The sequence below is a fragment of the Gasterosteus aculeatus genome, chromosome 1, assembly GCF_964276395.1.
Source record: "Gasterosteus aculeatus chromosome 1, fGasAcu3.hap1.1, whole genome shotgun sequence".
In the NCBI taxonomy this organism is placed as follows: domain Eukaryota; kingdom Metazoa; phylum Chordata; class Actinopteri; order Perciformes; family Gasterosteidae; genus Gasterosteus; species Gasterosteus aculeatus.
Window position 1 is genome coordinate 15,811,726 of NC_135688.1, and position 17,147 is coordinate 15,828,872.

At 44.1% G+C, this 17,147-nt stretch overlaps 1 protein-coding gene and 1 long non-coding RNA gene across 5 annotated transcripts in view; both read right to left on the minus strand.

Moving 5' to 3' along the window:
• Positions 1-4,015, minus strand: part of arhgap42b (Rho GTPase activating protein 42b) — a 46,533-nt gene extending 42,518 nt beyond the window's left edge. For 2 of the 4 annotated variants that reach the window (XM_040175668.2, XM_078104641.1), the window contains exon 1: positions 3,508-4,015. In XM_040175668.2, coding sequence (XP_040031602.2) covers positions 3,508-3,661 — 154 coding nt within the window. In that variant the 5' untranslated portion in view covers positions 3,662-4,015. The remainder of the gene's footprint in view (positions 1-3,507) is intronic. The other 2 variants (XM_078104606.1, XM_078104559.1) reach the window with 1 other exon arrangement.
• A 10,621-nt stretch (positions 4,016-14,636) lies between these two features.
• LOC144388189 (uncharacterized) lies at positions 14,637-15,416 on the minus strand. Its single transcript, XR_013452479.1, has 2 exons — positions 15,156-15,416; positions 14,637-14,978 (listed from the first exon to the last, which is right to left on the minus strand). It is a non-coding gene; the product is annotated as an uncharacterized LOC144388189 (long non-coding RNA).
• Positions 15,417-17,147: the final 1,731 nt, after the last annotated feature.

A 17,147-nucleotide genomic window follows, 5' to 3' on the forward strand; every position in this document is an offset into this window, starting at 1 on the left:
ATTAGCTTCTTTTTTTCTCTTGGGATGTGGTCCAGGAGCCGATAAAAATCCCAAATTCAGATTTACATAAAATGGCAATGGCATAAAAGGAGACAAATGGTGCCGTGTGTGTTTGATGTAAAGCGATAAACATGATGGTGAGTCTGACACCCAGGCATAAATGGAAAGAGGGGCATAATTCCTCTGCCAAGTATATGGAAAATCTTGAGTTCAAATTGTCCTTTTCAGGTCATTACTTGGTAATGTTTGCAACGTAATGGACATTTTTAAGCTGCTGCTTTACATTTATCGTATAGAAATGAGGCGAGATGCAAGTCAGCTGGTGTGTGACTGTGTGCTTGAGGGTTTTACGTAACACACGCAGCAGCACAGGCAGCTATATATCTCACACTCACACACACACACACACTCATTGTTTCAATGAGTGAAAAAGACGTCAAATAAATACAGCCATCCAAAATGCATCATGACTTTGTGTGGTTTCTCGTCCCCGACTAACGAAAGGATGATTAGAACTTTGGGTGTGTTTAATTAGTGAAGTCATGCAGGTGGATTAATGGGAGCCAGCGGTGGTTATTTACAGCAGGTGTGAACCGTGGCAGCCACAGATAGTGAGGCAAAGCGATTTACTGGGTCTGCAGACAGATACTGGTACCTGCAACACATTATCCATGCCGGCACATTTATGTGGAATGGGACGTGAGAATGTTTAGCCCGCTCACCTCATTGTGAGCTTCAACACATTATAATAGTTGTATACTTGCAACATCAATATGTTTAAGCACCAGGTTTACACGGACGGGCGGCAAAAGATGTAACAGACATTGTTGGGTAAATTTAGACCAAGAAAAGGCCACGGCGAGATCATTGCCGGTAATTGATTTGGTGTTATGATTAATCCAACAAGGATCAGGGGATCAGGTTAATTGGGGACTTTAAATTGCCCGTAGATGTGTGAATGGTTGTATGTCTCTGTGTAGCTCTGCGATTGGCTGGCGACCAATCCAGGATGTACCCTGTCTATCGCCCGAAGTTGGCTGGGATGGACTCCAGCCCCCCCCGCGACCCTGTGTGCAGGATAAGCGGTTTGACAATGGATGGATGGATGGATGGATGGATTAATCCAACAAAGAAGTGATGTGTATTACACACACACACACACACACACACACACACACACTGTAGCTATTAGAAGCTGCAACAATAAAAGCAGCCTCTGTAATGTGCGGGATGATTTTACAAGTAACATATTAACATGAAAGTCAACCTTGAGACAGATGAATAATGGCTTACTATTCAGTTTAATAACAATAAAAAAAGGGTCCATTAAAGGGCTTCTGGTAATGTCACCGGGGGGTCGTTAACCTGTGCGGCGTCCCAAGTTAAAGACCTTCAATCATTTACTTCCGTCTGCTCGACTGAAACTGGGCTCTTTTCCGCAAAAACAAATGAGGCCAAAACAAACATTCCATTCTAAAAACCACAGTTTTTGGGGGTCATCTACCGCTAAAGTTGACACATTCGATGGCATCTCCAATTTAAAGCACATTTTTCTATTTTAACTGTTAATTTCTCAAGAGACGTGACGCCTGCGACGTGGAGAGCAGGACCCAGGAAGGTCTGGACTATAATGGGGTGTTTTTTTTTATCCTGCATCAATAAACCAATCAGAAGCAATCAAAGCCTCGGTTCACTTGCTCCCGTCTCGTATGCAGAGCACAACCTGCAGCATTATGGTCTGATTTGTCATTGGTCCTCTGAGTATCGGTCATGAATAAACCATTCAGCCACCTGTGGTGCACTGCCCGCTGATAGAGCGGCTTTCTGAAGAAAGGAAAAAGAGGTGTGAAATAGGTTAAAGCTTGCAGCCGCGCTCGGGACTACTCGATTCTTCCAGCACGAAGGCGTGATGACCCAAATCCAAAGTGCTCTTCGCCGCTTCTGTTGACATCGAATGCACCCGTAGAGACGTGGAACAAATACTCAAAAACAAATCGCTATCGTGCGATTCTTCCTCGTTCGCTTCGGCTCGATTCACCAAATAAGAAAAGCCTTTTCTTTTTAAACACTATGATCAAACCTCTAAACAACGAGTTGTTCATCACGTGCAAAATCACCCACTCAATTATGACATGTGTCAAACATACATGTGCGATCTATACATTAAACACAAGAATGTGCACAGGCCCTTTCTGTTTACGGTTTTGTAGCAGCACACACTTTTCCCAGGGAACTTATGAAAAGTAACCGTTCTGATGTTACATTAACGGGTTTTGTAAATTGCGCTTGCATCTGAATGAAAGTTAGGACGGTTCTAAAGGTTGGTCAAGGCGATTGAGAGAAACTGTAAATGCTACCGTGGGAACGTAAAGAAACAAACTCCTGAGCCGTGGTCCTGTGCGTGTGTTGATTTTACTATCCATCAAGCTGTAGAGTAAAAACGGGATATCATCCACGTCTAAAAAATCAACGACGTCGTCGATTAGTGCAGGAGGAATGATTAAGGACAAGAGGATCATCTTTCATCAAATCTCCCTGAGCAAATACTGGTGTTCTTATGCATTTATGCTTCCTGAATAAATACAGGCACAAAAAAAGGTTTAAATGTGCACACAGAGAGCCGAATGATGCCGCAAATCAGATGCTAATCAAATGTGCTATATTTTACGCTTCCCAGAAAAGAGAAGTTAGATGGGGCAGCGAGAACCGCCGTCTACACGTCCACTGGAGGTGGTGCTTTGCGGTGGATGAAGCACACACACATGTCGATGTGTACGAGTGGCGATGCAGAGTGAGAGCACGAAGGGGAGGATGATTTATCTCAGTAAAAGGTCGACCGGGTCGTATCGTGTTGAACAGGGGAAGAAGGAATAGAATTATCATAGCACTGAGTGACGGGTCAGCGAGTGCACGGCAACACCACCCTCGGCCTCCCCGTCCTCCTCCTCCAGCGGAACAGATACTTTCCATATTTATTAGGCCGACATTTCCAATCTCGCTATATTTTACAGACACACTTTTTGACAAGGGGGGGGGGGGGGGGGGGGGGGGGACCACCACAGGAATTCCAGATGGAGGTTGGAACCTGAGAGGACAGGAGACCGGAGACTAGTGCACAGAGCCCCCTCATCAAGACAGTCACAGAGCAAATCATATTTACAAATATATATATATATATATATATATATATATATATATATATATATATATATATATATAGGTTAAAAAAACACACACACATGTACACACACACACACATTTACACATGAGAGTGTTTCTATGCGCGCGTGCAGAGCCAGACACAAAGCCAAACAAGGCACGGGGAATAATCTCGAGTAATGACCGAAGCGCGCGCGTGTGTGTGTGTGTGTGTGTGTGTGTGTGTGTGTGTGTGTGTGTGTGTGTGTGTGTGTGTGTGTGTGTGTGTTTGTACGCATTAAAACCTTTTCACCAGCAGTGTAAACGTTCCCCCCGACGGGGGGGGGGGGCTTTGAAAGGACTACTTACTCTTGAGCGCAGTGATCAGCAGGTTTCCATCCTTGATCAGGTCCTTGATGAATTTGTTGGTCCGCTCCAGCTCGATTTCGTGGCACTTGAGGCGCTCTCGGAAGTCCGGACTGTCCAGGAAAGAGTCGCTGAACTCCAAAGTGGGGAGTCCCATTGCTGCTGCCGCCTCAACCACCGACTTTCCCCTTTCAACTTTACTCTTTTAATTCTTTCTTTGTTTGACTTCGCATCGCGCGCAGTTCTCGCTCTCCTCGAAAGTTCCGCTGCTGCGCTTCATCTCCCACTTCCGCTCTGACTTTCTCTTTTCTCTTTTTTTGGGGGTTGGATACCTGTCGTAAAAAAAGTAGCGGTCTTCTGACTCCTGCTGGTTAGTTCAGGATACTTTGGAACATTCCAGTTCAAAAGTATAATGCTGTACAAAAACAATATTTCACATCCGTGGAAGCATGAATTAGTTACACATCATTATGTGGCGATAAAAAGAGTTCAAACTAAGCTGGCTCAGCAGTCTTTGGGGGTTCCTGTCTTTGCAGTCTTTGGAGAATGTGCCCCCCCCCCCCCCCCCCCTCCGCTTCCCTTAGTCGACTCCCTTAATTTGAACTGGAAAGCAGAGGTTTGAACAAGGATTTTAATGGCAGCTGAATTCCATGTGGTTGACTTTGACTTTGACTGCAGGGTTCCTGCACGCTCACTAGACGCTGGCCAGCATCAGCTCTTTATACAATACCTCCGCTGTGAGGGGATCATGGCGCCTTTTTGCATTTGGGGCCAGTTTCTGTGCAAGTGCAGAAATGAGTATAAAAGCGTGAGATATTATTTGTGCCCTGAGCACCGCTGCTCGGGCCTCGGGTCGCCTTTGAGTCAGCGCCACCTTCAGCAGCGACATGCTGCAACATGTCTTCAGTAAACAGATTTAATGAGGCTTAATAAACAATTTTCCACCTGCCAAACATGCTATTCTTGGTATATTTCTGTGACAAATTCCCTTCTGGTTCACATCCAAATACAGCAGCACAATACTGTAGGCCTTTTTCACAAATACATGTTTAATTTGTGCTTGTCGTTGCTCCAATTGAACATCATATTTGCTGCATTAGCCTGCGTTGTATTTCCCTTTCATCCTATTATTACTACTTCTGAGCTGTGACTCAGCCAGAATGTCTGGTTGAATGATGCCAGCGGGTTTTCCTAAAGCAATGAGGGGTTTTCTCTGTGGAAAATGAAATGTAACAATGCATTGTGCTGGGATCAGTGAGGGGTTTGACGAGGGGGATTTGAATTAATTCATTGGTAATTAGAAGTAATTCAACTGCAGCCTAATTGGAGTTCAACGAATTTGTCACATTTTCCTCACGCAACTTGTAAAAGGGTGGGTGATAAAGATGTCACATACCAGAGGTGTGGGAGCAGAGGCTATATCACCCCTGCGGGAAGTCTTTTGGATTACTTCTTGCGCTGGTGCTTTAGAGCAGCGGGGGGGCTGAGAAGCGCCTTCATCTCTGAGCAAAGTGTGAAAGAGATCTCCACGGAGAGGCAGCTGTTGCATACACAAACGAAAGCGCATTAATAATTGAATGCTTTGCTGTGGAGATTGTGAATGGGGCTTTTGCCTTGAGTCTTTTGTAAAAAAGTAGCCACGTGCCCGTCTTCTTCAATAGATAACTAGCAGCCTAACAACCTAATAAGACCTGCTTTCACTGTAGGTAGCGTGGGGATGAATCATTGCTGATGGAGAACCTTCCTGGGCCGCGTCGTGTGGATGCTTATTAGAGCGTCAGAGTGACATTTCAGCGGCGCCGAAAAGCATTCTCAAAACCCATTATAATAAATGTAAAAATAATAAATGGTTTATTGTTAATTCATAAATGCACTGTGCTGATGTGAATGTCATGTGTCATCTGACCAGGTACAAACAAAAGAAAGTAAGCAGCATACCAGGAATATTTTGTAATAGCTTTGACAAGCTTGCTTTGCGCGGCACCCAGGAGACCACGATGACATCATGAATCTGCCAAAACAAGGCGGCTCCCTATGTGTCCTGTGACTCAACAGGACACAACTGCAAAAAGTGATACGTTACTCAAATAGGAAGCTTCCTCTGATGCCAGACGTGGTCCCGGTGCCTAACATAGGAGATTGTCGTTGGAGCGCATGCATAATAAGATTGGATCTGAAGAACGCCGTGGATATACGTGTGCTCAACAGGGCGCATTGTTCACCAATTCAAGGCAACACTGGCTCTCAGCTCTGCTCGGATTATCTACATTGCCTGATGAAATGAGCAATCCGCCTCCCTTCTACCGCATCTTGTTGGCTGTGGGTTTAGCAGCAGCAGGTTGGACTCCAGTGGATTTTCTGGCTCAGCGGCACACGTGCATGAGTTGTGAGGACGTAGAACACAAAGCCTGGCCTCTGGCTGCACCTGAGCAACCGGAAACAACCGTTGCATCCTCCCCCCCACCCCCCCGGCACACGTACCCATTCGCGGTGATGAAATATCACGTCTGCTGATGAAACCGGCGCGCCCCCCTCCGAGTGATTTATTGGGGAGATCTAACACTCGTTGCGGTCACCAATAAAATCCCATTAAACTTGTGTTTAATGTGACAGGGCCTGGCCCGGGGGTATGTGATTACTGCGGCTGCGATGATGCCCTTTGCATACTACTATCCGTCCGGTGTGCCAGACCGCGGGAAAAAGCTACGGTTCACTAATCAGGTAATTCTAATAAAATAAAGCTAAACATGCATTGCATCCCGGGAGTTTTGCTTGCTTTTGGAAGAACTGTCTGTAGAAGCAGGCGTTAACAGCCCGCCGTTTGAGAGCGGCGGGCGAGCGATTAGTTGTTTAAAGCCTGGCTAATTGCAAAGTGAAACAGCTGCCTGTGGGGTCTTTGAGGGAGATTTGGTTTAATGAAGATGACACCCAAAAGAAAACTGTGTTCCTGTACTGGACTCATGAGAAGAAAAAGTTGTCATTTCGTGTTTTTCAAGTACAGGTACTAGGATTTAAAAAGACTCCTGTAGAAGTTGAAGTACCAACTCAAGCTTTTTACTTAAGTAAAAGTATAAAAGTACTGGTTTCAAAACTACTTAAAGTATAAAAGTAAAAGTAATGTAAGAAATTCCATTAAGGACAAACTCTTAATGCGTAACCTCGCTCACACAACATGTCAGTCTGTTACAATGTGATCAGAAGGTGCCTGCAGATCACGTGACCTGTCGTTGGGATGGTGGAAACAACAACAACAACAAATGCATCTGACTTAAACAGATAAAACCACAACCCATTTTCCAGTGACACGAGTCACACACACGTTGTTCGCATCGATTCGGTAGACTGCAGTGTCTCCCCCAGGTTTACTACGTCATGGGGGGGGGCACCCCTGTTTATAATGATGGGAAACACTAAACTGGCAGCCGTCGGTTATCAAAACATCGGCCAAATAACCAGTATGTTCAGGCTTCAGCGCATTAAGACACACATCACTTTATTTAATACGCTACTTGCAAGTCGCTGTGTTGTGACTCTCAATAAAACATTTAGGACAAACCCACGGTCATGAAGATACTCATCTAACGTTACATGGAATCTGCGTGAGGAAGAGGAGGAGGAAGAGGAGGAGGCTCCATGTCGCTAAATACCAACTTTCCAAAGACCACTTTTCCCACCCGGTGTCGCTCCGATCTGCAGGCGCATCGCGGAGAAAACCAATCGGGTGTCTGGATGCTAAATGTTTATATTCTCATCCAAACAAAATCACATGCACTCTGTCAGGATAACGCGATTTATCTAGATTTATAGTTTTTTTTTGTCTTTGTGTTTTTGAACTGCGACAAGCCTGAAGTAACTGTAAAGACAGTTACTAAAATGTAAGGAGTAGAAAGTACAGATATTTGCGTGAAAATGTAAGGAGTAGAAGTAAAAAGTCGTCTGAAAAATAAATAATCCAGTAAAGTATAGATACCCAAAATTTCTACTTAAGTACAGTAACAAAGTATTTGTACTTCGTTACTTGACACCTCTGCAAACTACCGAGAAGCTGCAGGCCTCTTCCTCCGTGACCTACGGAGACAATCCCGGAACTAAGAGGAGACCCGCACAGACAACGCACACATCCCTCCAACCCCACAGGCCTATTTCACCCACACTGAGCGAGGGAGACATCTTGCACATATCGAACACGTGCGAGGGGGAATTAGATATGAGACGCACGTCTTCCCCCTGTCATCAGTCCCTGTTCTCACTGAACTAAAGGCAATGGCTGTGGCCTTGCCCGGTGAAGAAAACCGTCTTGAACTCCACAACAGATATCAATAATCCATGCAGAATGAGCATCGATTAGCTCTTCAATGAGTTATGCGCGAGTCAGGCGGCCTCTGATTAGATTTCCTCCGGGTATCGCTGCATCGGGGGCTGTCAGTGCATGCAAAGAGGGGTGTCTGGTCTCCTGGTGGTGGGTGGAGGAGCGGGTGGGGTTGTTGGTCCTTAACATGCCCTCGTCAATTCCAGCTCCCGTGACATCGCGCTGCAGCCCTCGGGGGGGAAGGGAGTGGAGGGGTGGGGGGACGCAGTTTGTTATTTTGACACGGGGGGAACGCGATTCATTGGTGGGAAACCTGTTGCCACCATTTAACTGCCTTGTGCACGCCGCAGTCCTGCAGCAGGACACTGGAGGAAATAATGACGCCTGCGAGGTGGCCTCTGGAAAGTACCCTTGATTTTCTATCTGAAAGTGGAGAGGTGATGTGAGTTTAAGGTGTCCCACTCGACACGTACGGAATCAGTATCAGCTGCGCAGTGGAAATAGAAACAGCATCGGATATGAGGAAATATCCGTCGATGGTGTATTAATGATGTACTCGAGACAACGGATGCATCAATAATAATTTAGAAAGTCAGGGGTTAGATAACTAGACTTTTCCTGACGGCAATTACATCTAAGTGACACGAGCGGGTTCCCCTATTAACAATTGACACTCTTCATTCAAATCAGGTAGTAAATCAGGTATTAGGGTAATTGCACAATATCCGGGTGGCGCTCAGCTCTGTTCCAGAGGAGAGCTTTTGAAAACAAGGCCTGTCACTGCTTTTCCCAGCTCTTGATTAATGACCCTAATTTAGCAGTTTTTTATCCAATCATGCTTTGACATTTCCTATCAGATGAGTCCTTCGTCATCCTCTCCGTTGTTTACCTCCTGACAGTGCAATCTGCCGTAGTGGCCTCTCGTTTGCGACTCCCACGGCCAGATGACGTTTGAGCAGTCTTGCGTAACAACCTCCTCTTTACACGGAGCGGCGTCTCTAAAGCACGCCCGCGTTCACAGGGATTTTATGCTTTTTCCTTCCGCCGTGCAGTGAAAATTGGGACGGGGAGCTTTTTTTGGGGTGGAAATGCCATGCGAGTGGAGTCCGGTGTCAGGTAAAGGACACATTTCCCTCTGAGACGGCTCGGCAGCAAATACAATCCGGCACACATGAAAGTCTCGCCCGCGTCTCTTTTTTGACTACACAACTTGTCTGTGCGCATTGGAGGGGTCGTCCTTCTGGAGCAAAGCGGTTTTTATTTCCCTTTTTTTGCCTCATTGACCTTCACGGGGTGAAACCTGTCCAGGCGGAGACCAGGCACAAATATTGAGACTGGATGCTGAATTGTAAGAGACTCTCCACTCGGCTCTGTAAGGAAACGGTCGTTGGCTTTAAGCAGCAGGATTTTAAAGAGAGGCCTCTCGACCCAAATAAGCCCCGGTTTGGCACCTCCATCCTTTGGCCCCACAGTGTGAGGGGGGGGGGGGGGGGGGGGGGGAGGGGAGGGGGGCTTTGGTACGTCACTAATCATCGCGCTGAATGTTAGTATCGGTGACTGAGATTTGCGTTTGAGAGAATTGAGAGTCACTACACCAGAGAGAAGCCTTTGTTCCAGATGTAGGATTCGGGTTAAGTGTTGCCAGCTACTTCTGATTTCCTTTGAAAAATCACAAAAGCACTTTGATTCCATGTCAGCTCCAAGAGGGATATTTCACATCTAACGCACGGTTGCCAAATGAATGACCCACTTCTCTCGAACCCTTTTGTCCCCCGTGCCCTGTGACACTGAAGCCTACACTTATCTTTGGAAGAAAGATCTGTGAAGACAATAGCGTATGAAAAAAGTTTTCACTCAAGTTTATTTTCAGCTCTTAGAAACACAAAAATCTGTTAAAGTCCAAGCCAACAAACCCACCGTTTCATTGGTTTTAAAAATGACAATTCCAAAGAACCACACGGAAACCAGTGGCGTGCAATAACTGGTGTGATTTATTGGACGATGCATTTGAACCATCTGAGTGTTAATAGCAAAGGATCCAGTCGATACTCTGGTCCCAACAGAAAACAACAGACTGCATGTAAGAGTGGATTGTTTACTCTGGCAGCTTATTCCACCTGGAAGCCGTGCGTTTGAACAGACTTTCATTTTGAGTGCCATTTCGGTTGGAAATGTTGCCACGACTTTTCTTTTCTATTCCTCTCATCCCATACTCGGTTCAAAAGCTTTAAAAAAAAGAAATTGATACGCAGAGAAATATATAAAGTTGAAACTTTCTTTGCTGTGTAAAATAAATCTCAACCATCCATTTTATTTCACATAAACTGTGCTGTTCTTCGTTTGAGTCCATGTCAATAGTGTCTAGAAGTCTAAAAAGCATTTTCATTAATACCATGATCATAAAATCTGTTTTTAGCAGAGACAGATAATACACAGTCGCAGTTATACATTCTGATGTTGCTTGTACAGGTTCATTAGTATTCCTCGAGCAGACCTCAGAAAGCTGTTGAGAGGCTCTTGATCAGATAAATCAGTATTAAGGTTTTCATCAGATAGAATTACACAGGTTCTCTAATGCTTCAGACACTTCCTCTGGGATGCTGAATTGTAATTTTACACTGTTCAAAAACTTGTCCGATCCTCTCCCCTTCTCGTGGTTAAGTTTAAAGCGCATTAGTTTTATGTCACCCTCAATTGAATATTCTCCCCCAGATATATATATATATATATAGATATATATATAGATATATATAGATCTATATATATATCTATATCTATATATATGTCTTATTTCTGACAGACAGAATGTTGGCAAAGACATTGACTTCCACAGAGCCTTTTAAAGATGAAAATAAGCAAACAACTCCCATAAATTCAAAGCCGTTCCACTGTGATACTGTGATTTAAAGAAGGGGATTGTGCAGTTTTTTTACTTTAATTGTTTCTCTTTTGGTCATCACTTTTTTGTCTATGGTTGCTTTGCTCCTTTTTGTGGTCTTTGCACAGCTTTTGTGTATCTTTGAAGTCGTTTTATGTCATTTTTAATCTCTTTGTAGTCTATGTATAGTGTAGTTTTATACAAGAATAAACATTTTCAGTTATTTGGTTTAAATCAGATAAATCTAACTCCACGTTATTTTGTAACTGACACAGATGCAATCTCAGGTCATTGGTAATGAAAACAAAAGATACTTTGGTGCTCCGGGTTCCAGTCAATGGGTTTATTTTGAGTCTGCGAGAAATATTAGTGATGAGAAAAGCTCCCTCAGAGGAGATCAGGGTTTTTTTGCTGCAGAGAATGTCCCTCGCAGGAAAGGCTTAATAACGACATATAGCCTCCAATTTTAAAGGCACACTACAAATGCCTCCACTGCTAGTGATTGACTGGTTAAAGCTTTGTTTGTTCTGTCTGGGATCGCTATAGCTTTGCCAGGTAATTGAAATTGGGAAAAAGAAAAGTCTTTGTGTGGGTCAAACCTAAAAAAGGAGCCGACACAACTGGAAGCAGTTTGTGACTGAAGGGGAAACCAGTCCGCACTGGTCTTTTGTTGAACACACAATGTCAGTGTTCACTTTCATGCCTAATAATGCATCCAAATGAACTTGAAATGAACAGGTTTTTACAGTCCATCTTCGCGCTGCATGCGGAACAGCATCTGACAGGTGAAATGCTTCTACGGAACAAAAAGAAAAGCTAAATCCTGAGCGTTGGCACAGAAGAGAGACAACAAATCCATAATACTAACAGCCCCATCAGCAGTTACATAATCCTGCATGGGCTCAATAGACTCGCCTCACAGACCATGAACCACCCTGCATCACAGCAGTCCAGTTACTTTCAAGTCAGCTAGTTTTGTGACCCTAAACAAGGACTTTGATGGCAAGTGGTTACTTTTTCAAAGTGGTTTATTTGATTAGATTCAACTTTATTGTCATTACACATGTACAAGTAACAAAATGCAGTTTGAAATCCAACCAGAAGTGCATCACAGGAAATAACAGTATATACAGATTATAAATAAACAAAGCGCTATACAGAGGGTGTCTTATGGCCTGAACTGGTGCCATTTGGTAATAAATTAGGCGAAACAGTAGACAAATGAAATGAACATTAAATATTGCGGCGATATGAACAGAAACTATCTTGGGTTGCTAAACTGGTGTAAATACTCAGTGCATATTGACTTGAGTGCAAACAAATGGAAGTAAAATAGAAACGTCCATATCTATGACCGCTAATGATAACAATATAATGCCAAAACGCAGGCAGGTCTAAAACAGTAAAACATTTTGTGTATGTATTTCAATGATAGATAAAATCAACAAGGATTTGCACATTTGAAACTTTTAACATATACAAAAAAAAAGCCTTACTATTGTGTGTGCAAAGTGTGCCACTTTATAATCACTGTATAAGAGAAATCCATCAATGCTTCGCTAACCTACAGCCACTCAAGATCAACGTTTTTCACTGACGGATACGCTTAACAATCATCCCTAAAATGATCAATAGAACATTTTAACTTCATTCGTAAGGATTCCATTAAATCACTTTTAAATTTGCTCTTAGTTTGTAGTAGAGAGAAACTTTTTTAAATAGTGAAAATAAAAAAAAAAAGTCAGGTTCAGATGGAATAAACGTTAACCATCTAAACCTCCTCTAACACTACCCAGGTGTGCTGAATAAATGAATACACTTGATCATAAATTGGACTCATGTGGCGGGCAAATATATAAAGGGTTGGTGTTTCTTACTGTGCAGATACTCTGGCACACGCCCCAGAATTGGAAAGATGCCATCAAAGGTAGAAGAGAATAATGAGGACATCAGCAGTAGTAAAGTATTTGTAAACATGAAATCTGCTTTTGCAGCAAATCTAAGAAACTGAATGTACAACATTTATGGGCAGGATGTTAATTATCTTCTCGCGGATCAATAATATATCTTTAGACTTACAATTTAATAATCCATTCATTGTAATCGCTCTCAAACGTATGGGCATCCGATTATTTTGATTAAATTATATTAATTTAGTTATGTTCCCAAAATGTGTGCACAAGAGTGCATATGAGCACACATGCTTGACATTACTGCTAAAGCAATTAATTAATAAAATGTATTAACACACGTACACATACAGTTTGGCATCACTTGCTCACTAAGGTATAAAGCCTTGGAAACCAAAACTCTGGATTTGGTATAGTAGTTAAATCTGCATCCTTTAATGTTCAGTGGTGTCCAAACCATTTCACCAAAAAGGGAGAAACAAGGCCACAGAGCTCGCTGTGCAGCAGATGCTTCTCACAAATGTCAGAATATTTTTTTCCCCAAAACCCGCAAACATTATGCTAAACGTGGAAGACCAAGACTCCCAACACACTGTCCCCGCGAGTTCAAAACTGTCGTCCCCGTCTTCCCCAGAATGTGACTAAACACGCACAAAGCCGGTATAAGCAAAGGGGAGCGAAGGCCGCAGTTGACAGAAGCTCAATAATCCAAGGTCAGGGCATTTAACAGAAAGACAAAAGGCTTATCTTGCCACTTTTCGTTTGCATCACATCACCAATAATGCCAGTCAAACCAAATGAGTGACAGCTTCCACTTCAAAGGTTTATGCTAATCGAAAAACGGAACAGAAGTCGACTGTTTCTGATTTGGATTCGGGGATATTTAGCTGGATGTAGTTTGTTGTGTGGGAAAAAGGCTTGATAGAACCTTTCTTAAGAAAGAACCAAACAATCAACACATCTATGTTTTCATTCATCCTTTCCTTAAAAGCACATTATACACTTCTCGCATAATTTGCACAATGGATCAATGTGCAGCATTGCCAGACATCTTGTCAGGTGTGACAAATCACTCTTTACATTTTATTGCAAAACCCTTGCGAATTATAAACATGGCCCCCAGAGAGGGATGTGACACAGCTGAAGGATGCAAAAACCTGTGATTGAGCTCACATCTCATCTCCAAACGCTCATGGGTTGGGTCGCAGGGGCAACGGTTCCAGCAGGTGACCCCAAACGTCCCTTTCCCAGGCCACATCTACCAGCTCTGACCGGGGATCTCAGGGCAGTCCAGCATGGAGATATAATGTCTCCACCTAGTCACGGGTCTTCCCCGAGGCCTCTTCCCAGGTGGTTACAGTGGTGCAGTAAAGCAAATGCATTACTGCCCCCACGGCTCCGATTCTCCCCCCCCCCCCATCTACCTCTCAGTCGCACACCCCTATGTTTGGGGTAAGGACACATTACCTGCCCGGAGTAGTCAATCCATCGGTTTCCTGCTGAGAACTGTGTCTCCAGATTTAGAGGTGCCGATCCTCATGCTGACCGCTGCACACTCTGCTGCGAACCAATCCAGTTGGGTTGGAGGTCACAGACCGAAGATGCCATCATGGTGTTGATGAATACCACAAACAGGATTGGTGACAAGGCGCAGAAACGACTTACTGCCGACCCAAACACAGCTCTCGCTTTGGGCAGGGATAGGATGGCCCCCCAAGAAGAGACCCCCCTCACCACATACATATATTACACACACACACACATTAGTGTTTAGAAGAACGCATTGATCTGCCTCTGCATCCAGTAGAAACACAGAAAAGTGGAAAAGTTCCCTGGACACATTTAACACTGAAGGTAAATGCTACATTTTAACTTGTGAGTCCATGTGATTCGTATGTTATCGTGCAGTTTTATTAAGTATTATAATTTTATTCTTCTCTTGTGGGACCACTGCAGGGTGTGGTTATTGTCCCGTAGGACTAGTTATTAAATCAACCACGGACCCACCGATGACCAACGCAAACAGACAAAGGCAAAGTATTCCCCCAGAGTACAACATTTATTTGAACATCTGTCTTAAAATATCAATAATACGAAAGAATTTAATAAAGCAATTCCCGTCAGCTCTGGGAAGGTAGTAAAACAACAGATTGGGTTCTATTAGTGGCTCGGCTGCAGCGGGTCAGGAAGGGACGGGGGAAACAGGCTCTGGGACCGGACCCTCACTGGCTCCAGTGCTCCACACTCATGCCAAACAATTTGAATCAAAGCCAAAAGCATGCAACTAACAAAACAAGAGAAAATACCATCAAACTGAAAATGTGAGGAGCAAGTGAGAGGCCCAGTCAGCAGCCCCCCCACCATCCGGGTAGCACTCCTAAACAGATACAAAGACCCAGATGTGGCAAATACAATTGTGAGAAATAACCTTCAATTTTAGTTAAGATACAGGAAACTACCACCAACAAAATGTACTCTAACTGAACACAACAAAATCAAGAAACACAAAACAGGAACAAAATATATCAAAACTAAACAGCAGTGCTTCTAATACCAGAATTGACTTGGCGTTTCTCTCCACCTGGGCCTCCCCGAGGAACTGGATCAGCTCAACGGGTTGTCAAACCGCCCTCCAACACAGAACAGCACAGCATGCTGCCTGCGGCGTCATTATGTGCAGCCTTTATACCCGGGCTAATGGGTGAACCAGGAAGTGGGAGGGGCCTGAACCTACAGCATCTCAGGAGGGACATTTCCTCACTGGCTACACTTGGATTGCAGAATGTTTTCCCACCCTGCATGTTGTTGCTTCAGTCTTCTTCGAACCTCTCAGCTGGTGTAGGTGAGCTCAGTAAAAAGCTATAAATAGCCGGCAAGCGCAATACATTCCGGCTAGCGTGGGGTTCATTGGCATGCACGCGGCACAAATGATAAGTATGGATGTTCAACAGGGACAAGTGGAAATGTTTGTGTTGTCATAACATTATGCTGGAGCTGCAAACTTGTTCCCAGCGCTGCCAGGAGTTGTTGAGTTTGTGTTCAAAGACGCTGTTTTTAGTGTGGGAAGTGAAAATGGGGGGGGGGGTGGGGTGGGGGTCTGCAGGTAGGACTCTGGATCACAGGACAAAGATTTGACCATAAGATGTCAAAATATCCCTTTTGTGTGAGTTTAATAATCACCACGGGGATCCCTGTGCTTCGGGTCACTGTCACTGAGTCCATAAACAAAGCATCACTGTTTGCCCTCGTGGAAATCCTGAAAATAGTTCTGCATTTGCCGATGAAATGATTAAATGTTCTGGATCCCAAAGGAGGAGCGGATGACCCGCATGCTCCACAACTTTTACTCGCAGAAGTACGATCACGTGAATCCCAGTTCCGGTTAAGATGAAGAGAAGGACAACTTCGCTCGCCTCCTGTTCAGGTCAACGGTTGTTGGTCGTAGGAGGGAGAAGACATAAGAATGATCTATTGCTGCACAGCTCACTGGTTACAGTTGTATTGTTGCTGCAATAAATGTGTTCAATGTTGTGGTAAAAGCGCTAAACGTTGTAAGGCTACAATATGTAGTGTTGTGTTTACATCAGCAACCAAAAGTAAAGTTAGTAACACACACACATGTATGATGTTTGTTTTCCCACTTTGTAAGTTGTAAGCTTGTATTTCATTTGTTACTTTAAAGCACAGTTTTCTATGATTACTTTTGAGTGTGTTTGTTGTGATTATATCTGGATGCAGTTGCCTCAAATTCAACCTCCACTCTTCACTGTGAATGAATAGTCGTACTTTGACTGTTGACATTTGGAGTGAAAACCAATTTTGTGACTTAAATTATAGTTTGGTTTATTGGGTACTGATAAGCAAACACACTCCTGCCAGGTCCCAACAATGCACAGTGCTAAAAACATGAAAATATGTAGAGATATAGCTATATTCACTAGTCTCCGCTTACAATGCCATGCAAACAGAAAGCATCTCGGCGTCCGGGACGGTCCAATGAGAGACCTCTTGAGCCGCGGCTTACGCGCACAAACTACCGCTTCACAAGATCCCGAACTCTGGGCTACAGGGCTTTGGTTTCACCAGCGGCCTGATCTGAGGCGTCGAGCGGTCTGCCATTGTTTCACCAACCACAAAGACAGCTTTTGTGTGGAAATGCTAAACTGAGATTAGCTCCGGCAGTCTAGCAGGCTTTACACGGAGCCTCGGAAGAGCTCGCGGTGATCACACAGAGGCTCCGGCGGCGCGGAAAGCCCTGCTAACCGAACCAGTTGAACCAAACTGTACAGCGGCTCCAAGAGGAACCCAAAGGGAATCTCCTAAGATTATCCGCCAATTGCACGAGTTCAAGACATCCAACAGGATATTTAGCAAACCGTATTTATATTGATTTTGTGCCAGTGTACAATGCAGTAAACAGTCAGTGGCTCTATCGACTGCTGCAGTTCTGTACTTGCAGGATAAATGGTCGTCTTGATATTAAGTACGTACGCGCTAAATCTCTATTTTATTTATAACCTCCCAGTCTTCAACATGGGTTGAAAAA